Here is an 18,204-nt window from a genome sequence, read left to right on the forward strand (position 1 = left end):
AGCTTTTATTCCTAATTGTGATCTGCATTGATGAGGTTTCTCAATCTACTGTTAAACTTATTCTGAGGCAAAAGCAATTCAATGACACTTTGAGTCTTTTCCAACAGATAATGTTTATGAGAGGGGTATTTCTAAATATTTTGCTTGGTAATCTCCTCATAGGTGAGTAGCCACTTATGAATTTGACAGTTGATATACTGTAGATGCCTGTTTAGCTATTTATTTTTATAATTTCTTTACTTTATTTAAGCTGGTGCTGGCTCTAGCTGTGTTCCTATCCAGTGTCTGAGATGTAACACCACAGGAGAAACTCGTGCAGGTAAGGAAAAGAACCATAAACCTCTCACTCTTTTTATAGGCTACATTTGGAAATGTTAAGTAGCAGCTAATGTACCTGAACATTGTCTGCCAATAACTAAGGTGAGGTGAAATGTATAGGAACAATCTTCTTCATGCTATTCTTTTCCTTTAGATCCTTGTGTACTCTGCTCAAACAATTCAACAGAGTGCCATGGTGAGTGACATCTTTCTTTTCATGTGTTTACTTGAAGATAAATCCTGTGAATTTTACATGGCACATTAGGTATAGTAATTGGCAGGGAAATGGCGGAAGTACAACAAGGTTAATCGAACATGGCAAACATAGACGACTTGGAAAATAATGTAAATGCTACATTTGATTGATCTTTGTAACTAGTGCATTGCTGAGGGTTTGGTAAGTTAATACGTTCTCAGAAAAAAAACTGGGATATGTCATGTATGCGTTGTTGTAAACAAATGCTTATTGTGACTATTTTCATTTCCATGTTTACTATTTACTTCAGATATTCCATCAAACTGCACCAAAGGTAACCTGTAACAATATCCTCGTCTGTAGCAGTGCACCAACACATAAAGGGAAAACTATCTGCTGACCTAAAACTATCACTGTTGCTCCCCTCCACATAAATATGTCCCCCGCCCATTAGACTTTCAGGTTTCGGTCAACAGCACTGGATCCAACATAAAAGAGGGTGGGGACATTACTCTGACATGTCTCCATAACTATCCCGATTTGAATCTGACGTTTGGGTGGAAGAGGAACAAGGACATCCTGGATGGTGCCAATAAAAGCAAGCTGTTTCTCAAAAAGGTGCTGTCGGATAAAGGAGGCCAGTACATGTGCCTCGTGAACAGCTTGTGTGGCAGTTCCGAGTCTCTGCCACTCAATGTCACTGTAGAGAGTAAGTAGACGTCGCACAGTCTGAGGGAGACTTCTCCCTGCTGATTTCATAAAGCTGCAGATTGCACGTTCCTCTTGATGTACTTTTGGATTAATTAACGGAAAATAGCGCATTGTGTTATTTTGGAATTGAAAATGAAAGAGCTCGACCGTTTAATGAAGAAGTGAATAGTCAAATGCACAGCTTAATGACCTTTGATAGCATGAGTCTTAACTGTCTGTCCGTGTTTCTGCCCAACTGTCCTCCATCCAGACCAAAGTCTGTTGATCCTGGTTATCTGTGGTGTTTCTGCTTTGGTCCTGGTCTTGATTATGGGCCTGGCTATGAAGTACAAGCTGAAAAGAGACAGCGGTAAAGACATTAGTTCAGGTTGTTTGTTACACCACGTAGACAGAGAATATTGTCTTGAATGCAAATCATGTTTAAAGAGAGATATAGTGTAGGGATATGTACAAACATGTTTGGAAAATCTGCTTATTGGCTTCCTTGCATGAGAAGATTGTTAACACTTATATCTGTCCATAAAAAATAAAGTTTCAGTCTGCAGTAAGTTAGCTTAGCTTAGCACAAAGACTGGAAACGGGGGGAATCAACTAGCCTGTCTCTGTCCAAAACTAACAGAACCGAACAGAACCTCTGAAGCTCACTGATTAACATGTGATATCAGGTTTGTTTAATCCGTACACAAACTGAAGGGTAAAAATGGCAAAGTTACCAGGGGTTTTGTCTTTGCAAGGAGCAGTTGCCAGGCAACCGGCAGAGACTCCAGGAGTCCATATTTACTATATTGTGAACTTTATTTAATGTCCGCATTTCATTTGGGTGTCTGAAATCTCAGTGTCTAGACAACAAATTAGCTTTTTTAAATTTAATTCAATCTTTACAGATTAAACAAAGAAAATGTTGCTTTAAGGGTTGGACTTTGTTACCTTTGGACAGAGCCAAGCAAGGTGTTTCCAGCCTTAATGTTAAGCTCATTGACTGACTCCAGCAACACATTTTTCATACAGACCTGAGAGTGCTGTTGATCTAACTCTACTAAAAATATATTATCCTAGACTTCAATTTGTGCATCCTGCTAATCTTAGAAATTACAGGTTTGACTACTTATGTACATTATAAAGTCTGACACTCCCCTTTTTTCTCTCTGCAGCTAAACACAGAGAGAGGAGGCTGCAGAAGGAAATGGAGCAGGTCCAGTTTCCTTCACATCAATAGAGTCCTAAAGAAGAACCACCTTCATCTTAAACATTAATGAATAGGGATTTAGTGATATTGTTTCATAATTTTCAGTTGATGTATGTAGACATAAAACATCCTTGATGAAGTGTGTGTGATAAATTGAGATTACAAGCTTATGTTTAGAGCCATTTCCAGCCCAGGGACCCTTTGACCAGAAAGCCTGTTTAGTTGAGGAAAAGAGTCTAGAAATGTTTTAATCCAGACACAGCACATGCGTGCTCAAACTAATCCCCATGAACGCGCTACTCACAGGAACCAACACTACAAACGACCCAAACGGAGCAGCTTTATAGCCGCTGGCATGTACTGCTTATATGGGATGATATTGCTATCCACTCCTCTCCAAGAGAGGGATGGGTTTGGGATTTGATAGTTGATTTAGAAATAAATCCCCATGGTTCAATAACATGATATACATTACATTACATTGCATGTCATTTAGCTGACGCTTTTATCCAAAGCGACTTACAATAAGTGCATTAAACCATGAGTCCAAACTCAGAACAACAAGAATCAAGCAAGTACAATTTCTTCAATAAAGTTAAACTACAAAGTGCTATCAGTGAGATATACTCCTTTATGTTTATGCGTTATCTCTGCTGTCTACTATCCCCAGGCTGCTCTGAGGGCCTTTGGTTTTCTGTGTTAACAGCATGTTTTCCCTCAGCCATATGGCAAAATGCCTGAACCTTTTTTCTCTTTTTCTACTCATTATATCCGTGTGTGTGAGTGTGTCAGGAAGGACTGTTCATTCAGTTTCCTCCTATAGCAGGTGGCTAAGGGATAATCCAGGTAAATCCACTGCAAAGTGGAGGTGGAGGGACGGACAGAGGAAGGGGGGATGGGGTGGCCTTTGCATGGACGACTAGTGCTAATTCTGGCCTTCTAATCCCAGTCCCATCCACCCTCCCCCTCTCTCTGTGAGGAGCAATTGACGCCCAGGTAGACATTACTATCACATAGCACTTAACCCACTCAAGTTTACAGAGTGTGAAGAGGGAAAAGACAGAGGCTGCTGGAACCCTTTCTCGATAGTTAACCTGGTTGACCTTGATAGCTAACACACCTGCGTGAGCTTCACTGGAGAATGTAGCTGCAGCCCTCCAGCCAAGACACAGGAAACGTCACCATGGGAGAAGCTCAAAAGGTAAGTGCCCTGATCTGGAGGAACAGGATTTATAACCCCAATTCAGTATTGTTTGACTATTTACTATTTAAATTATTTATAGGTGGTCAAGGCTCCAAAGGTGCAATAGAATAATTATTTTTACATGATTAATAGCTGTTTGGATGCCGCTATGCTGTGTTGGTTGGATTGTCTAAATTGCGTGGCTTGTTATATAGTGCTGCTATAATGATAATACATCTAAATGTAACCTCTAATGCACTATAATGTACACTTAATCACACATACACCATAGTATCAGTGCCCTTGATAAAAATATTTAAAGCTTCAACGTATGCCTCTTTGGTCAGTGACAGCCTGCGATTGCACAACCTTGGTTCAGACTAATCACATTAAATAGTGTAGCATTATATGAATGGCGCTCTAATCAACACCAATCCTTTTTTTAAATGACGCAAAAGATTAATTCTTACAGAATGGGGGTGGGAGCTGCACAGAAGGAAGAGAAGGATGTCTGGAGAAGGAAGGGTGGAGGGTGGGTGGAGTAAGAAGGCATACGTGTGGTAATAAGTGTTGTATGTATCAGGAGCTTTGACCTCAAAACTCAAAGAGGTGAGTGGGATCCATTTGCAGGTGTAAAGTATGTCCGAAACCTGTGTTTTATGTTGACCTCAGGATATTGAGTCGGGTGTTCCAGAGTATTTTAAAAAACATCTTGCCACATATAATATTCTGGTTTTCATGCTTTTGTATTCCAAACTAGAGCAATAGGAAATGTAATTGTCATGATACAAGTCGACTTCCATGGAAGAGGATGCTGTGTGCATGCTGCAATATGTTGAAGGTCTGCCTTTCCTTCCATACCTCCACCCTCCTCCCTTCGTGCAGGGCTTACTCTCTGTGCTTGAGAAACTGAAGGGATCCGCAGATCAGGAGGTCAGGATAGTGCTGCTGGGGTTGGACAACGCCGGCAAGACCACCCTGCTGAAGAGCCTCGCCTCTGAGGATGTGAACACCATCACACCAACACAGGTGAGAGGACATGATGTGTTAAAACTCAGACACACACACACACACACACACACACACAAGGATGTTTTTGTGCCCTTCATTTTAATTAAATCATCTCACCATGAACAGCCGAGCCACTTTATAACATCATTACGTGATGCCCATCATTAAGTGTGTTTCAGATAAACAGGGTGCATCTGCCCGAAATATAGTCTCAATGATTTATTAAGTTACCTCTCTTCAGAGATCAATTGGTCTGCTCTCACTGAATCCAAAAACAGTGATGCAATGATGGTCTTCACTTTTATCAATGAAGCTTTTCAAAAGATATTTCTTATTTTCATGGCACTTTAACCCAGCATTATAAAAAGCAGGGGGATTGTATCTAATCTTGTGAGACCAGCTGGACCAGTGCATGCTGTCGCTCATAGTAATGGGATTCAGATGGCCTTTGCTTTTCTGACTCACTGTAAAATGAAATGAGAGGTCTTACAGTACACACGCTTTCACCAAAATCAGTAAAGTCATGATTTCAGGATGTCCATCCCATTAAATAGTACATTAAACAACCTTTCAGCAGGAAATTATCTTGCTGATTTGCATCCTGTCGACACATTTTCTTATAGCACCCGAACATTATAGTGAGCTTTTCTTTCATCACCCTCTTGTGATGTGATTATCTAACCTCTAATATGATTATCGAATTCCCTTGCATTACTCTCACAAGACATACAGCAGACGTACTGCCAGGTCCCCGGCGAGTGTGACGGCTCATCAGCCACTAGGCAGCGAGGATGCTGTCCAGCATGACAAGTCACCACAGAGCTAAACCAGACATAAACACACACACACACACACACACACACACACACACCGCACTTGATCCTTCCAGTCTTATCCTCAGATTTGCTCCTCAGCTAGCCCTCGGGATGAAGTTGTTATACAACCTCGCCGACTGAAACAGAGAGGAGCTTGCTTATGAAAAACAGCCTTGGATTAACACAGTGACCACTTCCTTATAAAAGCTTAGAGCACATGATACGCAACACTGAGTAACCAAACAGGGATTCATTTAATACACTTGTGCTCTCGTGCACTGCCACTTGGTGAATTGCTTCATAACCATTTTGAAGACTTTGCAGGTGCTGAGTACTTGAAATGTGTTCAATCGAAGGCAGTGATGTGCAGTTCAGTGACTCCAGCCTTGTGTTTCACTTCAGGGCTTCAACATAAAGAGTGTTGCCTCGCATGGCATGAAACTCAATGTTTGGGACATTGGAGGACAGAGGAAGATCAGGCCCTTCTGGAAAAAGTATCTGGAAAACACAGACTTGTTGGTGAGTGAATAGACTTAATTTAAATAAATATTTCACTGCTAGGAGACATTTACTTCTGTAATTATTTCCTCATTAGTGTTCACAAAGTGGTTGCTAATCATCCTGAGGTCTTGTATGCCCAAAATATGCACTATATTTGTATCTTGACAGAAGGACTTTTTTTCGATGCATTTTGCTGTGTTTACTTGTCAGCTAATTTTATCCTAACATGTATATCTTCTTTCAGATTTATGTTATTGACAGCGCAGACAAGAAGCGGTTTGAGGAGACGGGACTGGTGAGCTTGATGTCCTTTCTGCATCAACGTATACATTCTGAAAAGAACCATAGCAAAACTACCTGAAGCTGATTACAATAACGTATATGAAAAGAATGGTTTTGCTTTTAAAACAAGTCAGTTTCATGTGTGCGTGTGTGCAGGAGCTGTCCGAGCTGATTGACGAGGAGAATTTAAAGGGCGTTCCAGTGCTCATCTTTGCCAATAAGCAGGATCTGGCCACAGCGTCACCGGCAAGTGAAATCGCTGAGGGACTCAACCTGCACACGTACCGGGACCGTGAGTGGCAGATCCAGGCCTGCTCAGCTGTGTCTGGGGAGGGAATTCAGGTCATAATTAGTCCCAGACATGATTCATTGATACAGATAAACAATAAGACTTTATTTCTATCAACAACCTCTTTGACCCGCTTAATTTGATGGTTGAATTTATATCTTCAAACTTGTTTTTTTATTTCTCTGACAGGATGGCATGAACTGGATTTGCAACAGCATTGTGAATAAGAAGAAGAAAAAGAACAAGTGAACCCGCGTCCCAGACAACACTGACCAGAGAGTAAACCAGAGAACCAGCATCACATAAGGGATGAAAGACAACGTGTCACTTCATTTATAATCAACACACCTCACCTATGACAGATCCTGTTCCCTTCACAGATTTGAACCCTAATTTTGTTTTTACAATTTGTGTCATTTTTATGAATATTTTGCAATTTCGAAGACATCTTTTAGGCACTTATCAATCAAAATTAATGTGTTTGTCCCCTTACCCCGAGGATCCTTGTCTGATGAATCTGTGTGTAGCCATGTAGAACTGTTGGTGTTTGTCAGTTACATAGACACCAGTGCAGTGTGAGTATAAAGTATGTGTTTTGAGGTTTTTGACAATAAAATAATTAGTAATTTCTGCTATTTTGCTTTCTTGTTTTCGAATTTTATGTTGCCATCGGTAATCATATTTTGCTAAAATACATCACAAATTGTCAAAATAACCTCTTTTTTTTTTAACTCTCAGCGAACAACATGAAAGCCTTTGATTGTGAGTGTTTTCAGGAGTGAAAAGAAGAAGAATTACACGCTGATCCACTCCTGCTCAGCTGTAAACTTGCTTTATTTCTACACCACAATGACCAGCACTTACATTATACAGACATGGAGACAAATTGAAAAGCAAGACTGAGAGAGTTCACCACCATACACTCGCATGGCACAACAAGATATCGAATCTTCAAGGCACAGCAGAGCAACCAGTGCAAGAAATTACACGCAAAGAGGCTGATGAATTTACTTCAGAGAGACTTTCTCAAAATGTTTGTTTTTTATGTTAATTCTGGCAGACAATGTTCGTGCTTTCTGGGTCCCTTGTTACGGAGGTAGTTTGTGATTCGACACATCTAAACTCCAGCTGTAGAAACTGTTCTGCCAGCAGAGAAACTAGTCTACTTTTGGAAGCAATTTTGAGGTACAAAACTTCTTCACCTTCTGTTCTGAAATCTGCAATAGAGATTTTGCATATCATAGATTTCAGAAGTCTTCTTCAGTCTTTACCCACACACGGGTCACCTCACTAGGACGACAGCAGTCAAAACCCCTCCAGACTGGACCCTCACAAACCTTTGGTCTGTACTCACATATTTGTCCTTTAGACTGACCTTGGTGTAGGTCTATTCAGCCATTTTGGCTCTACTCAGCCGCAGTTGGATTTAATGGATCTTTTCGTTTCTATTGTCTGTAGCTATAATTAACCATCTGAAAGCACTCTAAAATCACATCAGCTGGCGGGCTTTGTCCTGTGTTCTCCTCTACATGAAATTACGCTAATGAATACTTTTTCTTCTTTTCTTTTTTTTGTCTGGTATTTATGAGTGGGATTGAAAAAAAACACAAACCGCTCACTGGTTTACCAGCTAAAATGAATGGATATTGAGTTATCTCCATGGCAACTAACATTTGGTGCAAGTCCTAAAACATTTTTTAGGCATCAACTTCTGTTGAGCGAGCACAGCGGGGGATGGGGGACCAATTACAACTTGTACCAAAGACTCGTTATGGCTGTTTGAAAGAGGCTGGGGGAGATGTGTTGTTCAGTGGCGCTTCTTCTACCAACAGGTGGCAGTAGAGAGCCTGATTCATCTCAGGGCTGCTCTTTTTTAAGTCATTTAATACAAACTAATTTCACTAATTTTGTTCCAAAGCTCATCATTGATCAAGCTGATACTTTTATTGCACAGCTTTAGAAGAATAACACGTAAAGATGTTTTTCTATGAGTTATATATAAACTACAAGTGATTTTGGTTTACCTAAAGTAGCTTTATTGCTCTACATGTTTCAAACAAACCTGTTAACACCTACACATATCTACATTTGTATAATTTAAAACACATTGTTAATCCTGAAGAGATATGATGTCACTTCCATGCAAGTGGCCCCTCAGCAGGTGTTGCCATGGCAACCCTCCCTGTTATTCGTGGTCCACCATTCACCTCTCTTCTTCTATTCAGCCCTGCCTCTCTCTTCCTCCGTTTCTTCATTTTCCCAAGCTCTGCTCATCAAAAGAAAGCCATCTCAGAGAGCCTGGACAACAACACAATCCAGGTATGAACAAACGACACGTCTGTGTTTGGTTGTCGGTGAAAAAGATTTGTAACCTATAGGCTGGTTAATTAGACTTGTTTATATTGCTAAGAATTAATATACTTTATTATTTCAGAGGAATGGATTGTTTTAATAATGTGAAATTCATACAAAGTCCTTATTTCTTATGCTATTGTTCTATATAATCTGTATACCAAACTACTTGAATACTTTTTTCCCCTTAAAGCTGCAATAAAGAGACACTGAGGCTTCCCATCATGCCGGAAGTTGACCACATGCCCTCCATGAAGCCTCCTCCGCCCAGTTTCAGTGCTACTCTGAAGACCTCTGGCCTCCTGACCACCACCACTCTGCTCCCATGGGAGGAGGTGCACATGCAGGTGCACATCATCCTGATTGTCGTCATTTTTAGTATTGTCTGCTTTCTGCTCCTGATCGCCTTCTTCTACGCCTTCTGCTTTCATTGCTCCGTCGGTTCGTTGCCTAAAGAATCACACGCTGCCAGCGGATGCAGCCTAGACCGCGAGGATGCCACCTACAGGTGCAGCTCCCCTGAGAACCAGCCAGTGGGGAACATTGTCTGACTGGGACACAGGACCAGGATATGTGACTGTCTATTTGTGTTAGGATTACACTGCCGTTCTGGTGACGTATGGATGTGTCGCAGCACCATCGGGCAGAGAGTAACTTACCGTCCTTAAAACAAAGCTGGAAATCTGAGACGTGGCTTTAACTTGTTGATCCTGTGTTTGATCGATGATTGAACAGCAGCAGGGTTTACCACACTAAATAAATACTATAAAAAAAACAGTTGTGATGTATTTTGAAGGTAAGGTGCAGGTACACATGCATGCATTTCACGTGAGAACACAAACAGTAATAACAAGTCCATGGAGAAATGTGTTCAATAAATGCTAATGTGAATGTGGGTCTGACTGCCAGTGGCTTTGAGTGACAAGACAAACAAAAACACATCCACGCATCCACGCACGGCTCAGCAGTCTGCTCACTTTATTTTCACTGAGCTGACAAGCGTTTACATTTTGCCGGCTGTGTATTTAACGAGACTGATATAGAACAATGAATTCTGCAGGATGAAGGAGAGGGACGGAGGAGGGATTCAGAGGGATTTCTTCCCAGGATGAAATAAGATGTCAAATCTACAAGGTGCAGCAGCACCAACAGGAAATTACAGAGCTTGTGTCCAGCTGGACCATGTGGCAGTGACCACTTCTTGGTATTAAAGCATTCGTCAACAATGATAGCTGAGATTTATTTCTGTTGAGTCAGAGCTAAATAAACACTGATGATTTTGCAATGCAACATAACACAACGCACGGCTACTAGAAATGTCAAGCATTACAGACTAGGCCATGAACAAACACTACATCATTAGAGATTGTCATGGCATCACCACAAGGAGGCCAAAATATCAGCAACAAACTGCATTCCTATCTGGCATTTAAGTGTTATGTTCAAACAGCTTTTACAAATGGCTATAGCATCAGCGAGCGTCTGTTTGGCTCATGACACAGAGCATGTGGCACTCTTGGAGTCACAGGAGCTGTCAGGGGACTCCAAGATGGAGTTTCTGCCTTCAGACTTGGGGGAGTGCAGTTGCAGGTGAGTTTCCTGGAGGTCGTCCTGCAAGGCATTCTTATAGTGGGTTTGGGGACAAAACCGTTTAATTTAATCGCATCAGTAACAAGTTAAATCAAGTCTATAAATCTTGGCACCAATAATTCCCACTCACCTTATGAACAGACATCTCCTCCACCTGGCACTCCTCCATCGACTCCTTCAGACGATGGCCTGAAATCTCCATCTTGATACGATGAGAGCGAATAGACTTCACATCATTTTCGTCTCGCCCTGCCACCGGTGGGGAGCCCTGGGGGGAAAACTCAGAGAATCAGAGATGATGATGATGATGATGATGATGGCAATGAAGCACATGAGAATGCAAAGCATTCAAGGATGTCTTAGTTGATTTATTACCAGTCCCTCCTTATCTCCTGTGCCCTCAGGGTTTGATATGTTGACCTTACTGATGGTCTGGGTCTCAAACTGAGGACACGCCGCCTGAGCGTTCCCATCTTTGTCCCTCTTTCCTTTCAGCCAGTAGGTCTCAATTTCAACATTCCCCTAAAAATGGACAAAGAGAAAAATAAAAGTAAGAATAATGTTTGGACATATATGCACAAATATTGAAAGGCATGTGCTCAAATGCATAATTACTGTTACTGAATGGAATAAAATGGCAGTTCCAATAATCAGAATAAAGGAGTCCTGAGATTGTTGCAGCCTTAAAACCCGTTGGGAGTCACTTTGATGGCATTATGACTGAAGTCAAGACTCAGTTATAAAACAGATTGATTAATCAACCAGCAAGCTGCAATTACCAGCCCTGAACATTAAGTTCTGATTCGCCATGAGTCAAAAACAAATAGTATATAGTTCTAAGATTCTGAAATGTTTATTATGTCTGATTGCTGATACAAAAGTATTTGCAAATTGCAGTCTCAATGCTTAGTTTCAAATAGGTTGTGTAGATATCATGTATTTACTTTTAATTAGAGGCGTCCAGACCGCTCTGAGCCACAGCATCACTGTGTGTAGCTCATACATTCAACACCAAATCATAATTGTACGTTGTCATAGTGGCTGAGTGAAGGTAGTTGATGTGTTGAGTGCAGTTGCTTTGGCAACAGTTTGAACTCCTAACCTTGATAGTAATGGTGCCCCTCCTTTCAAAAATAAAGTGACTTCCTTTCAGGTGCTCGTAGGTGGCGCTGGTGAGCTGAATGTGCATCTCCTAAATGAGATAAAGGAAGACCAGGCAGTTACAACAAAAGCACAGAGAGCTCTTACTTCGTCATATATACAACTTAGGTAACCCACCTTTCCATTGCTCTCCATGGCGGATGCAGTGTGGACTGTGTCACCGTGCAGACCGTATCGTGGCATCTTATGCCCCACCACACCTGCCACAACCATCCCAGAGTGGATCCCTGCAACCAGAACAGCTCAGTACTTCACTCAGTCAAAAACCGACGGAGACACAAATAAGTCCTCACGCGTTCTACCGACCAACACGAATCTGTATGTGGTTGCCATTGGAGGGGTCTTTCAGGTGATCTATGGAGCGCACCATGTCCAGGGCCATGTCACAGATGTTGTGAGCGTGATACGTTGTCTTCTCCGGAGCCCCGGCTACCACCATGTAGGCATCCCCGATGGTCTCGACCTGAAAAAGAGAGGAACAGCAGCTCCCATGCAGCAGCACTTATAGATAAAGTAGGCCCATATCAGACAAAGGGAGATTTACACACAGACCTTGAAGACGCGGTGCTTCTCGCTGAGCGTGTCAAACAGCGTGTACATGGTGTTTAGCATGGAGACCACCTGCATTGGAGTGATGTGGCTGCAAATGCGCGTAAATCCCACGACATCGCTGAAAAGAATGGTCACATCTGGGAACACCTGGGAAAAAAGAGATAAGGGTGTTGATGGGTATACATGTTGATACACTATACACGCACATACACACGCGCGCACGCGCACACTCGTGAGTCAGGCATTCTTAGGCCCTATTTTGTCTCCACACTGGTAAGCACCATCATGAAGTCACTCTTAATTTACCTGAATTTTACTCCAGCAGTCTCAAATAGTACACCTTTTTATGAATGTGTGTGTGTGTGTGTCTAGATATCTGTCATTATCTACATTGAGCAAGGAAAAAACTAGTTTGATAGATGCAAGATTAAACCTTTATAGTTGTGCCAACGCTTGTGTTGCGGTGCACATTTGTGAGTTACTTGTGAAGACTGATGTGTCTGGATATGTCTCTTGTAGATACAAGTGAAGCTCTACAGCTTCAGCTTAGTTTAGCACAAACACTGGAATTTGGGGGAACAGCTGGTCCTTTAAACAGCGAGTCTGGCTCTGTCCAAGGGTAACACAATATGCAGCCCTTCAGCTCTTTGCAGCCTTTGTTACAGAGCCAGGCTAGCCGTCTCCCTCTGTTTCCAGTCTTTGCGCTAAGCTAAGCTAACCAGCTGATGTACTGTAGCTTCATGTTCACTGGACAGCCATGAATCTCTGCAAGAAGGTGAACGTGTCATGGCCCATAATGTTCAACTGCTGTTTCAGAAAGTAGCAAATGTTGAAGGGCCTATATGTGACATGTATTTGGTCTAATCCTGACCTCACAAGTGTTCACAGACGGCTCTCCTTTGCGCAGCCTCTTGGCCACCGGCTTGGGAATCATCCTGTACAGCAGGTCATCAGTCTTCTTCATCTCATAGTCCAACATCTTCATGCTCTCCTCCAGTTTACTGGACTTCTTTTGCTCCTACGCTCACAATGAGAAATAAAACAGAATAAAACGGGATGTTTGTGTCTATTTCTTTTATCTCATGTCTGTGCGGGGTGGGTGGTCTGGGGCTGCCAGACTGATAGAAGGGCTTCAGAGCAACTTTGCAAAGTGACAAGTGAGCTGATCACACATATCGAATGCAGCTGCACGTTGGCAGAGTGAACCTGTATGAGAGCTCTCTTCAGCTCCTCTGACTGCTGCGTGCCCGCCAGCACCAGATCTCTGCTGGAGTCGTGCATGCTCAGGTCATTGATGTACAGGCCGGTCCTGAACATAGCACTCAGACTCTCCATCCTAGACACACACATACACACACACACACAGTTACAGAGACAAATATGAAAAAGACAACTTCTAACAATGATAATAACGACATGTACTAAAACAGTGTATTTAGAAATAACAACAGCAGTATCTATACAAGTTTAACAATTAAAAGACTGATTATGAGAGAGATAATATTTTTAGTTTCCTACAGTATAAATAATGTAAGCAGTGTGATGTGGCATTTAACATTTGAGTAGTGTTGTCAATACAGGCATAAGGGCATTTACTTGCAAAACAAAATGTTTGAGAAGAGGAGGAGGATGTTATGGTAATGTACTCTGTGGAAAACACTCTTAGTTGCAAATGGGTTTCCATTAGGCCCACCAGAGCTGCACTGTCTGATTACAAGCTAATTAGCAGCTCATTTCATGCATGGTAAGTGCTGTTAGAATGGGCCCCTGATTTGATTCACTGCCCAGGCTTTTATTTCCAGCCTCCTAATTCAGGTTAGCTCTTGCAGCTTTTTAGACTGTTTTACTTTTCAACGACAGCGTTTTAGTAAATATCAGTATCTATGGATGTGTGCGTGCGTGTGTGTGTGAGTGTGTGTGTGTGTGTCTGTGGGCCTTACACAGGGGTTCCCAGGAAGATGATGGACTCCCACTCTGGCATGTATCTCATTTGTCCTTTTAGTTTTAGGCAGCGGCTCCCATCGCCCCAGCTCTCCATCGCATTAGCACTGTTGCCGTCTAAAAAAGGAGCACAATGAAATGCCAACAAGACAAACGTTTAGAGAGGTGTTTAGGTTCAATTCCAGCTGTAAATAATGACTGCACTGTGTTAACAATGTCATCCTAATGCATTTGGTAGTTTATTATTGTTCAACCCAGGATAGTTCAAATATTTGGAAGATTCGCTTGTTTGCTTTTTTGCTAACAGTTATGATCAATAACATCTCATATCTGTATGTTCATGAAGATGTAGCTCAGCATTAAAAGCGGCAACAGGGGAAACAGGCAACCCGTCTCTATCTTAAGGTAACGACAATGAATGGCATTCAGTGGGTTTTATGCTGGACGACTTCTTGGATGGAAACAGTGACTTTCTGGAGTGTCTGCTGGTTGCCTGGCAACCACACACTGAGAATAAGACTTCAGAAAGTAATTGGACTCAGCCAAGTGGGAGACTCCCCATACTAACCTCTAAAATCATAAATTGTCTCTTTTTCACTCTTTTTCTAAAAAACATAAATTTTAAAAATGGAGCTTTGTTGCCTTTGAACAGAGCCACGCCAGCGGTTTCCCAACGTAATGCTAAGCTTAGCTAACCTGCTGCAGGCTACAGCTTCATATTGAAGTGGTATCAAACCTCTCATCAACTCACAAACTCCCAACAAGAAGGCAAATAAGCTTATTCTTTTGTATTCTAAATGTGTCTGTGTCTTTATTTCACCACTATCAGCAAGACTAGTTAAGTGTCTGAACGCTCAGGTCTCGTAAAGGTCATGACCTTTGTAATCTTCTCCAATGATGGACTGGAAAGCCATGAGCTCCACGTCTACGTCAGCAGAGCGATTGGCATTTTCATAGTCTGTATCTGTGGAAAAACATGGTTGGGATCAGATCCCGCAAAGTTCAATCAATTTAAGCTGAATTAAGACATCAAACAATTTCATTTCTGCAACTGCAAAACCTTTTAAACTCTCAACTTCCATTCAGCAGAGTGTTACTGCATACCTGCTCTTTTTTCTTGTATTCAATGAAACTGGTATTGAGCATTTCTTTTGCAACTGATGGCAGTAAAATTGATCTGACCTCAAGCCAGCTAGTTCTGGCCCTTCAGACACACACACACACCCCTGCACGTGTTTGCTTGGCTCCCACTCTTACTTTGGACTCGGTTGTGAAGGTTCCTCTCTCTTTTCACAGGTTCCTTGGACATGATCTCAAACAGGTTGTTGGGGTGGGAAGTGATCTGTTTATAGATGTTCAAGTCAGTATTATCAGCACTCCTCAGCATGCTGTTCAAAACTGATGCATTTTGACTTATATGTAGAATACTGTAGTTAAACGGGGACATGCAAAGTGATGTCTGACCATGCTCCAGGATAATTCCACAAGGGGTCGAGCCAGCAAGAAGGCATCATTTATCTTCTTCCCATCCAGATCAGGGAAGACAGTGGCCAAGCCCGAACCAACGTTATGCACCACCATGTCCTAAAGAGTCAAACCATTGCAGTGGTTTTGTTAATTCAACACTTTACTTCATTAATTAGGTGAGGTGAGGGATGTAACTCAAAAGGATTACCTGTCTGAAGACAATGTTAAAGGGGAAGACCTCAAAGAAGAAGTCAGAGGTCATGGGCAAGATTTCTTGCTCCTCCTCATCCTCCTTCATGATGTAGCGATAGGCTGAGTTGTCAAAGTTCAGCCTTCACAAACACACACAGATCAATATGTTTTCTAAAGTTTAAGGCAAAGTGTGGTGAAGTTAAAGTTCCAACACAACACAGTAAACACAACACTCTGTTACAAGTAAACTTACATTAAAAGTACACAAGTATTTATTAAAGTATTATCAGGAATTTGTGTATTCATTCTTCAGTGAATTATATTATTATGTATCCCTCATTATGAGATTGATATAGGACTGATGCATCAGTACAGTAGCATGTTGCTGTGGTTAGCCCAAATATAGCTACTTTTAACTAACTATGTTAACTGCTTGGTTTTCTGAAAAGTATGAAGTAACATAAGATGGAAATACTCAAGTATAGTACCTCAAACTTGTACTTATATACGCTTGAATAAATGTACCTATAGTTATATTCCACCACTGAGTAAAATGTTACGTATGTATGTAATGTGTGTGTGCGTGCGTGCGCTTGCATATATGCGTGTGTTTGTGTGTGTGTGTGTGTGTGTGTGTGTGTGTGTGTGTGTGTGTGTGTGTGTGTGTGTGTGTGTGTGTGTGTGTGTGTATGTGTGTGTACCTCATGGTGACATGGGAGTAGTCTCCGACCATCTGCTCAGACAGCACCTCCACATGGATGTCGGTGTCGTAGAACTGCTTCCCCATCTGCCTCAGCTGACCCATGGCGTAGTGCAGGTAGCCTTTGCGTTTACTCCTGCCGGTCACAGAGAGAGACAATTCAATATCAGTCTAAAAATAAATTAATCACACAGACCTCTCTGTTTGCCCTGTTCTTTAGGTCTGATGTCTGATAATCTGTCAATGTCCCTCCTCCTCCTGGTCTCAGACCTGTAGTGAAGGGTGACTCCAGTGGCTGACTCCTCCTGGCAGAAGAAGGTTGGAGGCTGCACCTTGGGGTAGCTGAAGCGCAGGTACTCGTGGAGATTATCAAGGCCATTGACAAAGTCACGAACATGGCGGCCCAGCACCTGAAGGCAGAGACAGAGAGTGACAGCCAGGTCATGTCTTAGAAAGTTGCTCTACCTTTTTATTATAGTAATTTTAAAGGGACACTTCACTAACTTAATACCATCAGAGTTATTTTGGCTTGAGGACAAAAAGCTCTTAACGATGAGCATTTTCAATTGACTGCAAATCAGGATATCTTGCCCTTTACTGCTGTAATTTTGGCTATTCTTGACTTATTTGTACATGAGTTACATATTCCTTCTTCAATAATAAGACACAATAAGATATGTGAGACACTAAGAAACACCTTTCACTGGCACAATAGCAGGATACATTACTCACCGGGTAGTTAATACTATTCTCACACATCTACTAAAAGACAACACAGCTGTTTTGAGTGTGAGATCTTTTTGTTCACCTTGAGGATCCTGTCATAACCGTATTTCCCAACAAAGCCCAGGAAGTAGACACCCCAGGAGTTCATCAGCTCGTTGTAGGGCGTGCCTGTCACTCCACTGGCAGCTTTTGCAATACGGGGAATCACACTCTCACTATACACCTGACGACACACACACACACACACATATATAGAGACCTTTAATATAAAAATGTGTCTCTTGACATCAGGACTATGAAGCTCAGACAGAGTGACAAAAAGTGAAGACAGATTGACTTGGATGTACAGAGACAGCACACCCCTCACAGATATATTACTATTCAGTGCGCACACACAGAATGATATTATTCATCTCAGAAACCGTACCTGGTGGGTGACAAAAGAGTGTAACCTGACATCTGCTCTCTCTCTGACCAGCTTCCACACATCTTCTCCGTACGACTCCTTGATGAAGTCGTGAAGGCTCTCACACAGCAGCCCGTACATTGTGTCTCTCTGGATTGGAGCTTAAAACCGAGCAAGACGGCTCCCCAACTGATTGACTTCCAACAGCCCTCCCAAAGGCACCTGAGTGAGAAAAGTTCAGAATGATGACTCTGTCAGGGCTGAATTTCAATGCATTTCGCTTTCAACGTGAAGCTATAAAAAGCCATCCGCTGGATATTGTTGCCTATCAACACTACCTGTGGAGTTTTGAACTCCCTCAGACAAGCTAGCCAGTTAAGGTTTCATCTGAAGGCCAACAGGGCAAACGGTTTTAAAGGTGCCGTAATCACAAGCCCTTGAGTCTGAATGGGCCTCTTTTGTTCTTGTGTTAGCTGTCAGCGCCTGGTGGCTGTGCACCTCTCTCTAGGTGACATGAACACACTGCACCTCTCAAACACAGATGGCACCAGTCACGAGAATTTGTTCCATTTTCATAATCTTGTTATTGTCCTTTTAAAGAAAATTGCATTTTAAATCACAGAAT

General features: G+C 42.0%; 3 protein-coding genes across 7 annotated transcripts in view; 2 read left to right on the plus strand and 1 right to left on the minus strand.

Moving 5' to 3' along the window:
- LOC117737478 overlaps positions 1–2,937 on the plus strand; it is a 3,256-nt gene extending 319 nt beyond the window's left edge. Inside the window, exons 2-8 of one of the 4 annotated variants that reach the window (XM_034543477.1) lie at positions 108–162; positions 251–319; positions 473–514; positions 825–848; positions 969–1,223; positions 1,476–1,574; positions 2,377–2,937. In XM_034543477.1, coding sequence (XP_034399368.1) covers positions 111–162; positions 251–319; positions 473–514; positions 825–848; positions 969–1,223; positions 1,476–1,574; positions 2,377–2,441 — 606 coding nt within the window. In that variant the 5' untranslated portion in view covers positions 108–110 and the 3' untranslated portion in view covers positions 2,442–2,937. Of the gene's footprint in view, positions 1–20; positions 163–250; positions 320–472; positions 515–824; positions 849–968; positions 1,224–1,475 lie in introns of those variants that run through there. The other 3 variants (XM_034543475.1, XM_034543478.1, XM_034543476.1) reach the window with 3 other exon arrangements.
- Positions 2,938–5,644: 2,707 nt separating this feature from the next.
- LOC117737589 (ADP-ribosylation factor-like protein 3) lies at positions 5,645–7,051 on the plus strand. Its single transcript, XM_034543641.1, has 5 exons — positions 5,645–5,744; positions 5,823–5,939; positions 6,166–6,216; positions 6,360–6,545; positions 6,682–7,051. Exons 2-5 carry the CDS (start codon positions 5,856–5,858, stop codon positions 6,739–6,741), a joined length of 381 nt encoding a protein of 126 aa, XP_034399532.1. The 5' UTR covers positions 5,645–5,744; positions 5,823–5,855; the 3' UTR covers positions 6,742–7,051.
- A 2,882-nt stretch (positions 7,052–9,933) lies between these two features.
- LOC117737590 (soluble guanylate cyclase 88E-like) lies at positions 9,934–17,720 on the minus strand. 2 transcript variants are annotated; one of them, XM_034543642.1, is made up of 18 exons: positions 17,601–17,720; positions 17,256–17,396; positions 16,718–16,857; positions 16,449–16,583; positions 15,764–15,887; positions 15,553–15,672; positions 15,346–15,430; positions 14,966–15,052; positions 14,088–14,205; positions 13,354–13,483; positions 13,019–13,165; positions 12,148–12,294; positions 11,902–12,058; positions 11,713–11,822; positions 11,537–11,626; positions 10,810–10,956; positions 10,565–10,702; positions 9,934–10,467 (listed from the first exon to the last, which is right to left on the minus strand). In XM_034543642.1, exons 1-18 carry the CDS (start codon positions 17,718–17,720, stop codon positions 10,336–10,338), a joined length of 2,268 nt encoding a protein of 755 aa, XP_034399533.1. In that variant the 3' UTR covers positions 9,934–10,335. The 2 variants fall into 2 exon arrangements, with proteins under 2 accessions (XP_034399533.1, XP_034399534.1); XM_034543643.1 differs by lacking the exon at positions 17,601–17,720 and having other exon boundaries at positions 17,180–17,340.
- Positions 17,721–18,204: the final 484 nt, after the last annotated feature.

The sequence above is a fragment of the Cyclopterus lumpus genome, chromosome 10 (genome assembly GCF_009769545.1).
Source record: "Cyclopterus lumpus isolate fCycLum1 chromosome 10, fCycLum1.pri, whole genome shotgun sequence".
NCBI classification, from domain to species: domain Eukaryota; kingdom Metazoa; phylum Chordata; class Actinopteri; order Perciformes; family Cyclopteridae; genus Cyclopterus; species Cyclopterus lumpus.

What these genes read in the sequence shown, in the direction of transcription:
- LOC117737589 (XM_034543641.1), top strand. Translation starts at nt 5,856, where the DNA reads ATGAAACTCAATGTTTGGGACATTGGAGGACAGAGGAAGATCAGGCCC. An exon ending in TGGAAAACACAGACTTGTTG is followed by an intron (nt 5,940 to 6,165) that starts GTGAGTGAATAG and finishes ATCTTCTTTCAG; the next exon opens with ATTTATGTTATTGACAGCGC. An exon ending in TGTCTGGGGAGGGAATTCAG is followed by an intron (nt 6,546 to 6,681) that starts GTCATAATTAGT and finishes TTTCTCTGACAG; the next exon opens with GATGGCATGAACTGGATTTG.
- LOC117737590 (XM_034543642.1), bottom strand. Translation starts at nt 17,720, where the DNA reads ATGTACGGGCTGCTGTGTGAGAGCCTTCACGACTTCATCAAGGAGTCG. An exon ending in TACTCCCATGTCACCATGAG is followed by an intron (nt 15,888 to 16,448) that starts GTACACACACAT and finishes GTGTTTGTGAAG; the next exon opens with GCTGAACTTTGACAACTCAG. An exon ending in CCTTCACAACCGAGTCCAAA is followed by an intron (nt 15,053 to 15,345) that starts GTAAGAGTGGGA and finishes GTTTTTCCACAG; the next exon opens with ATACAGACTATGAAAATGCC.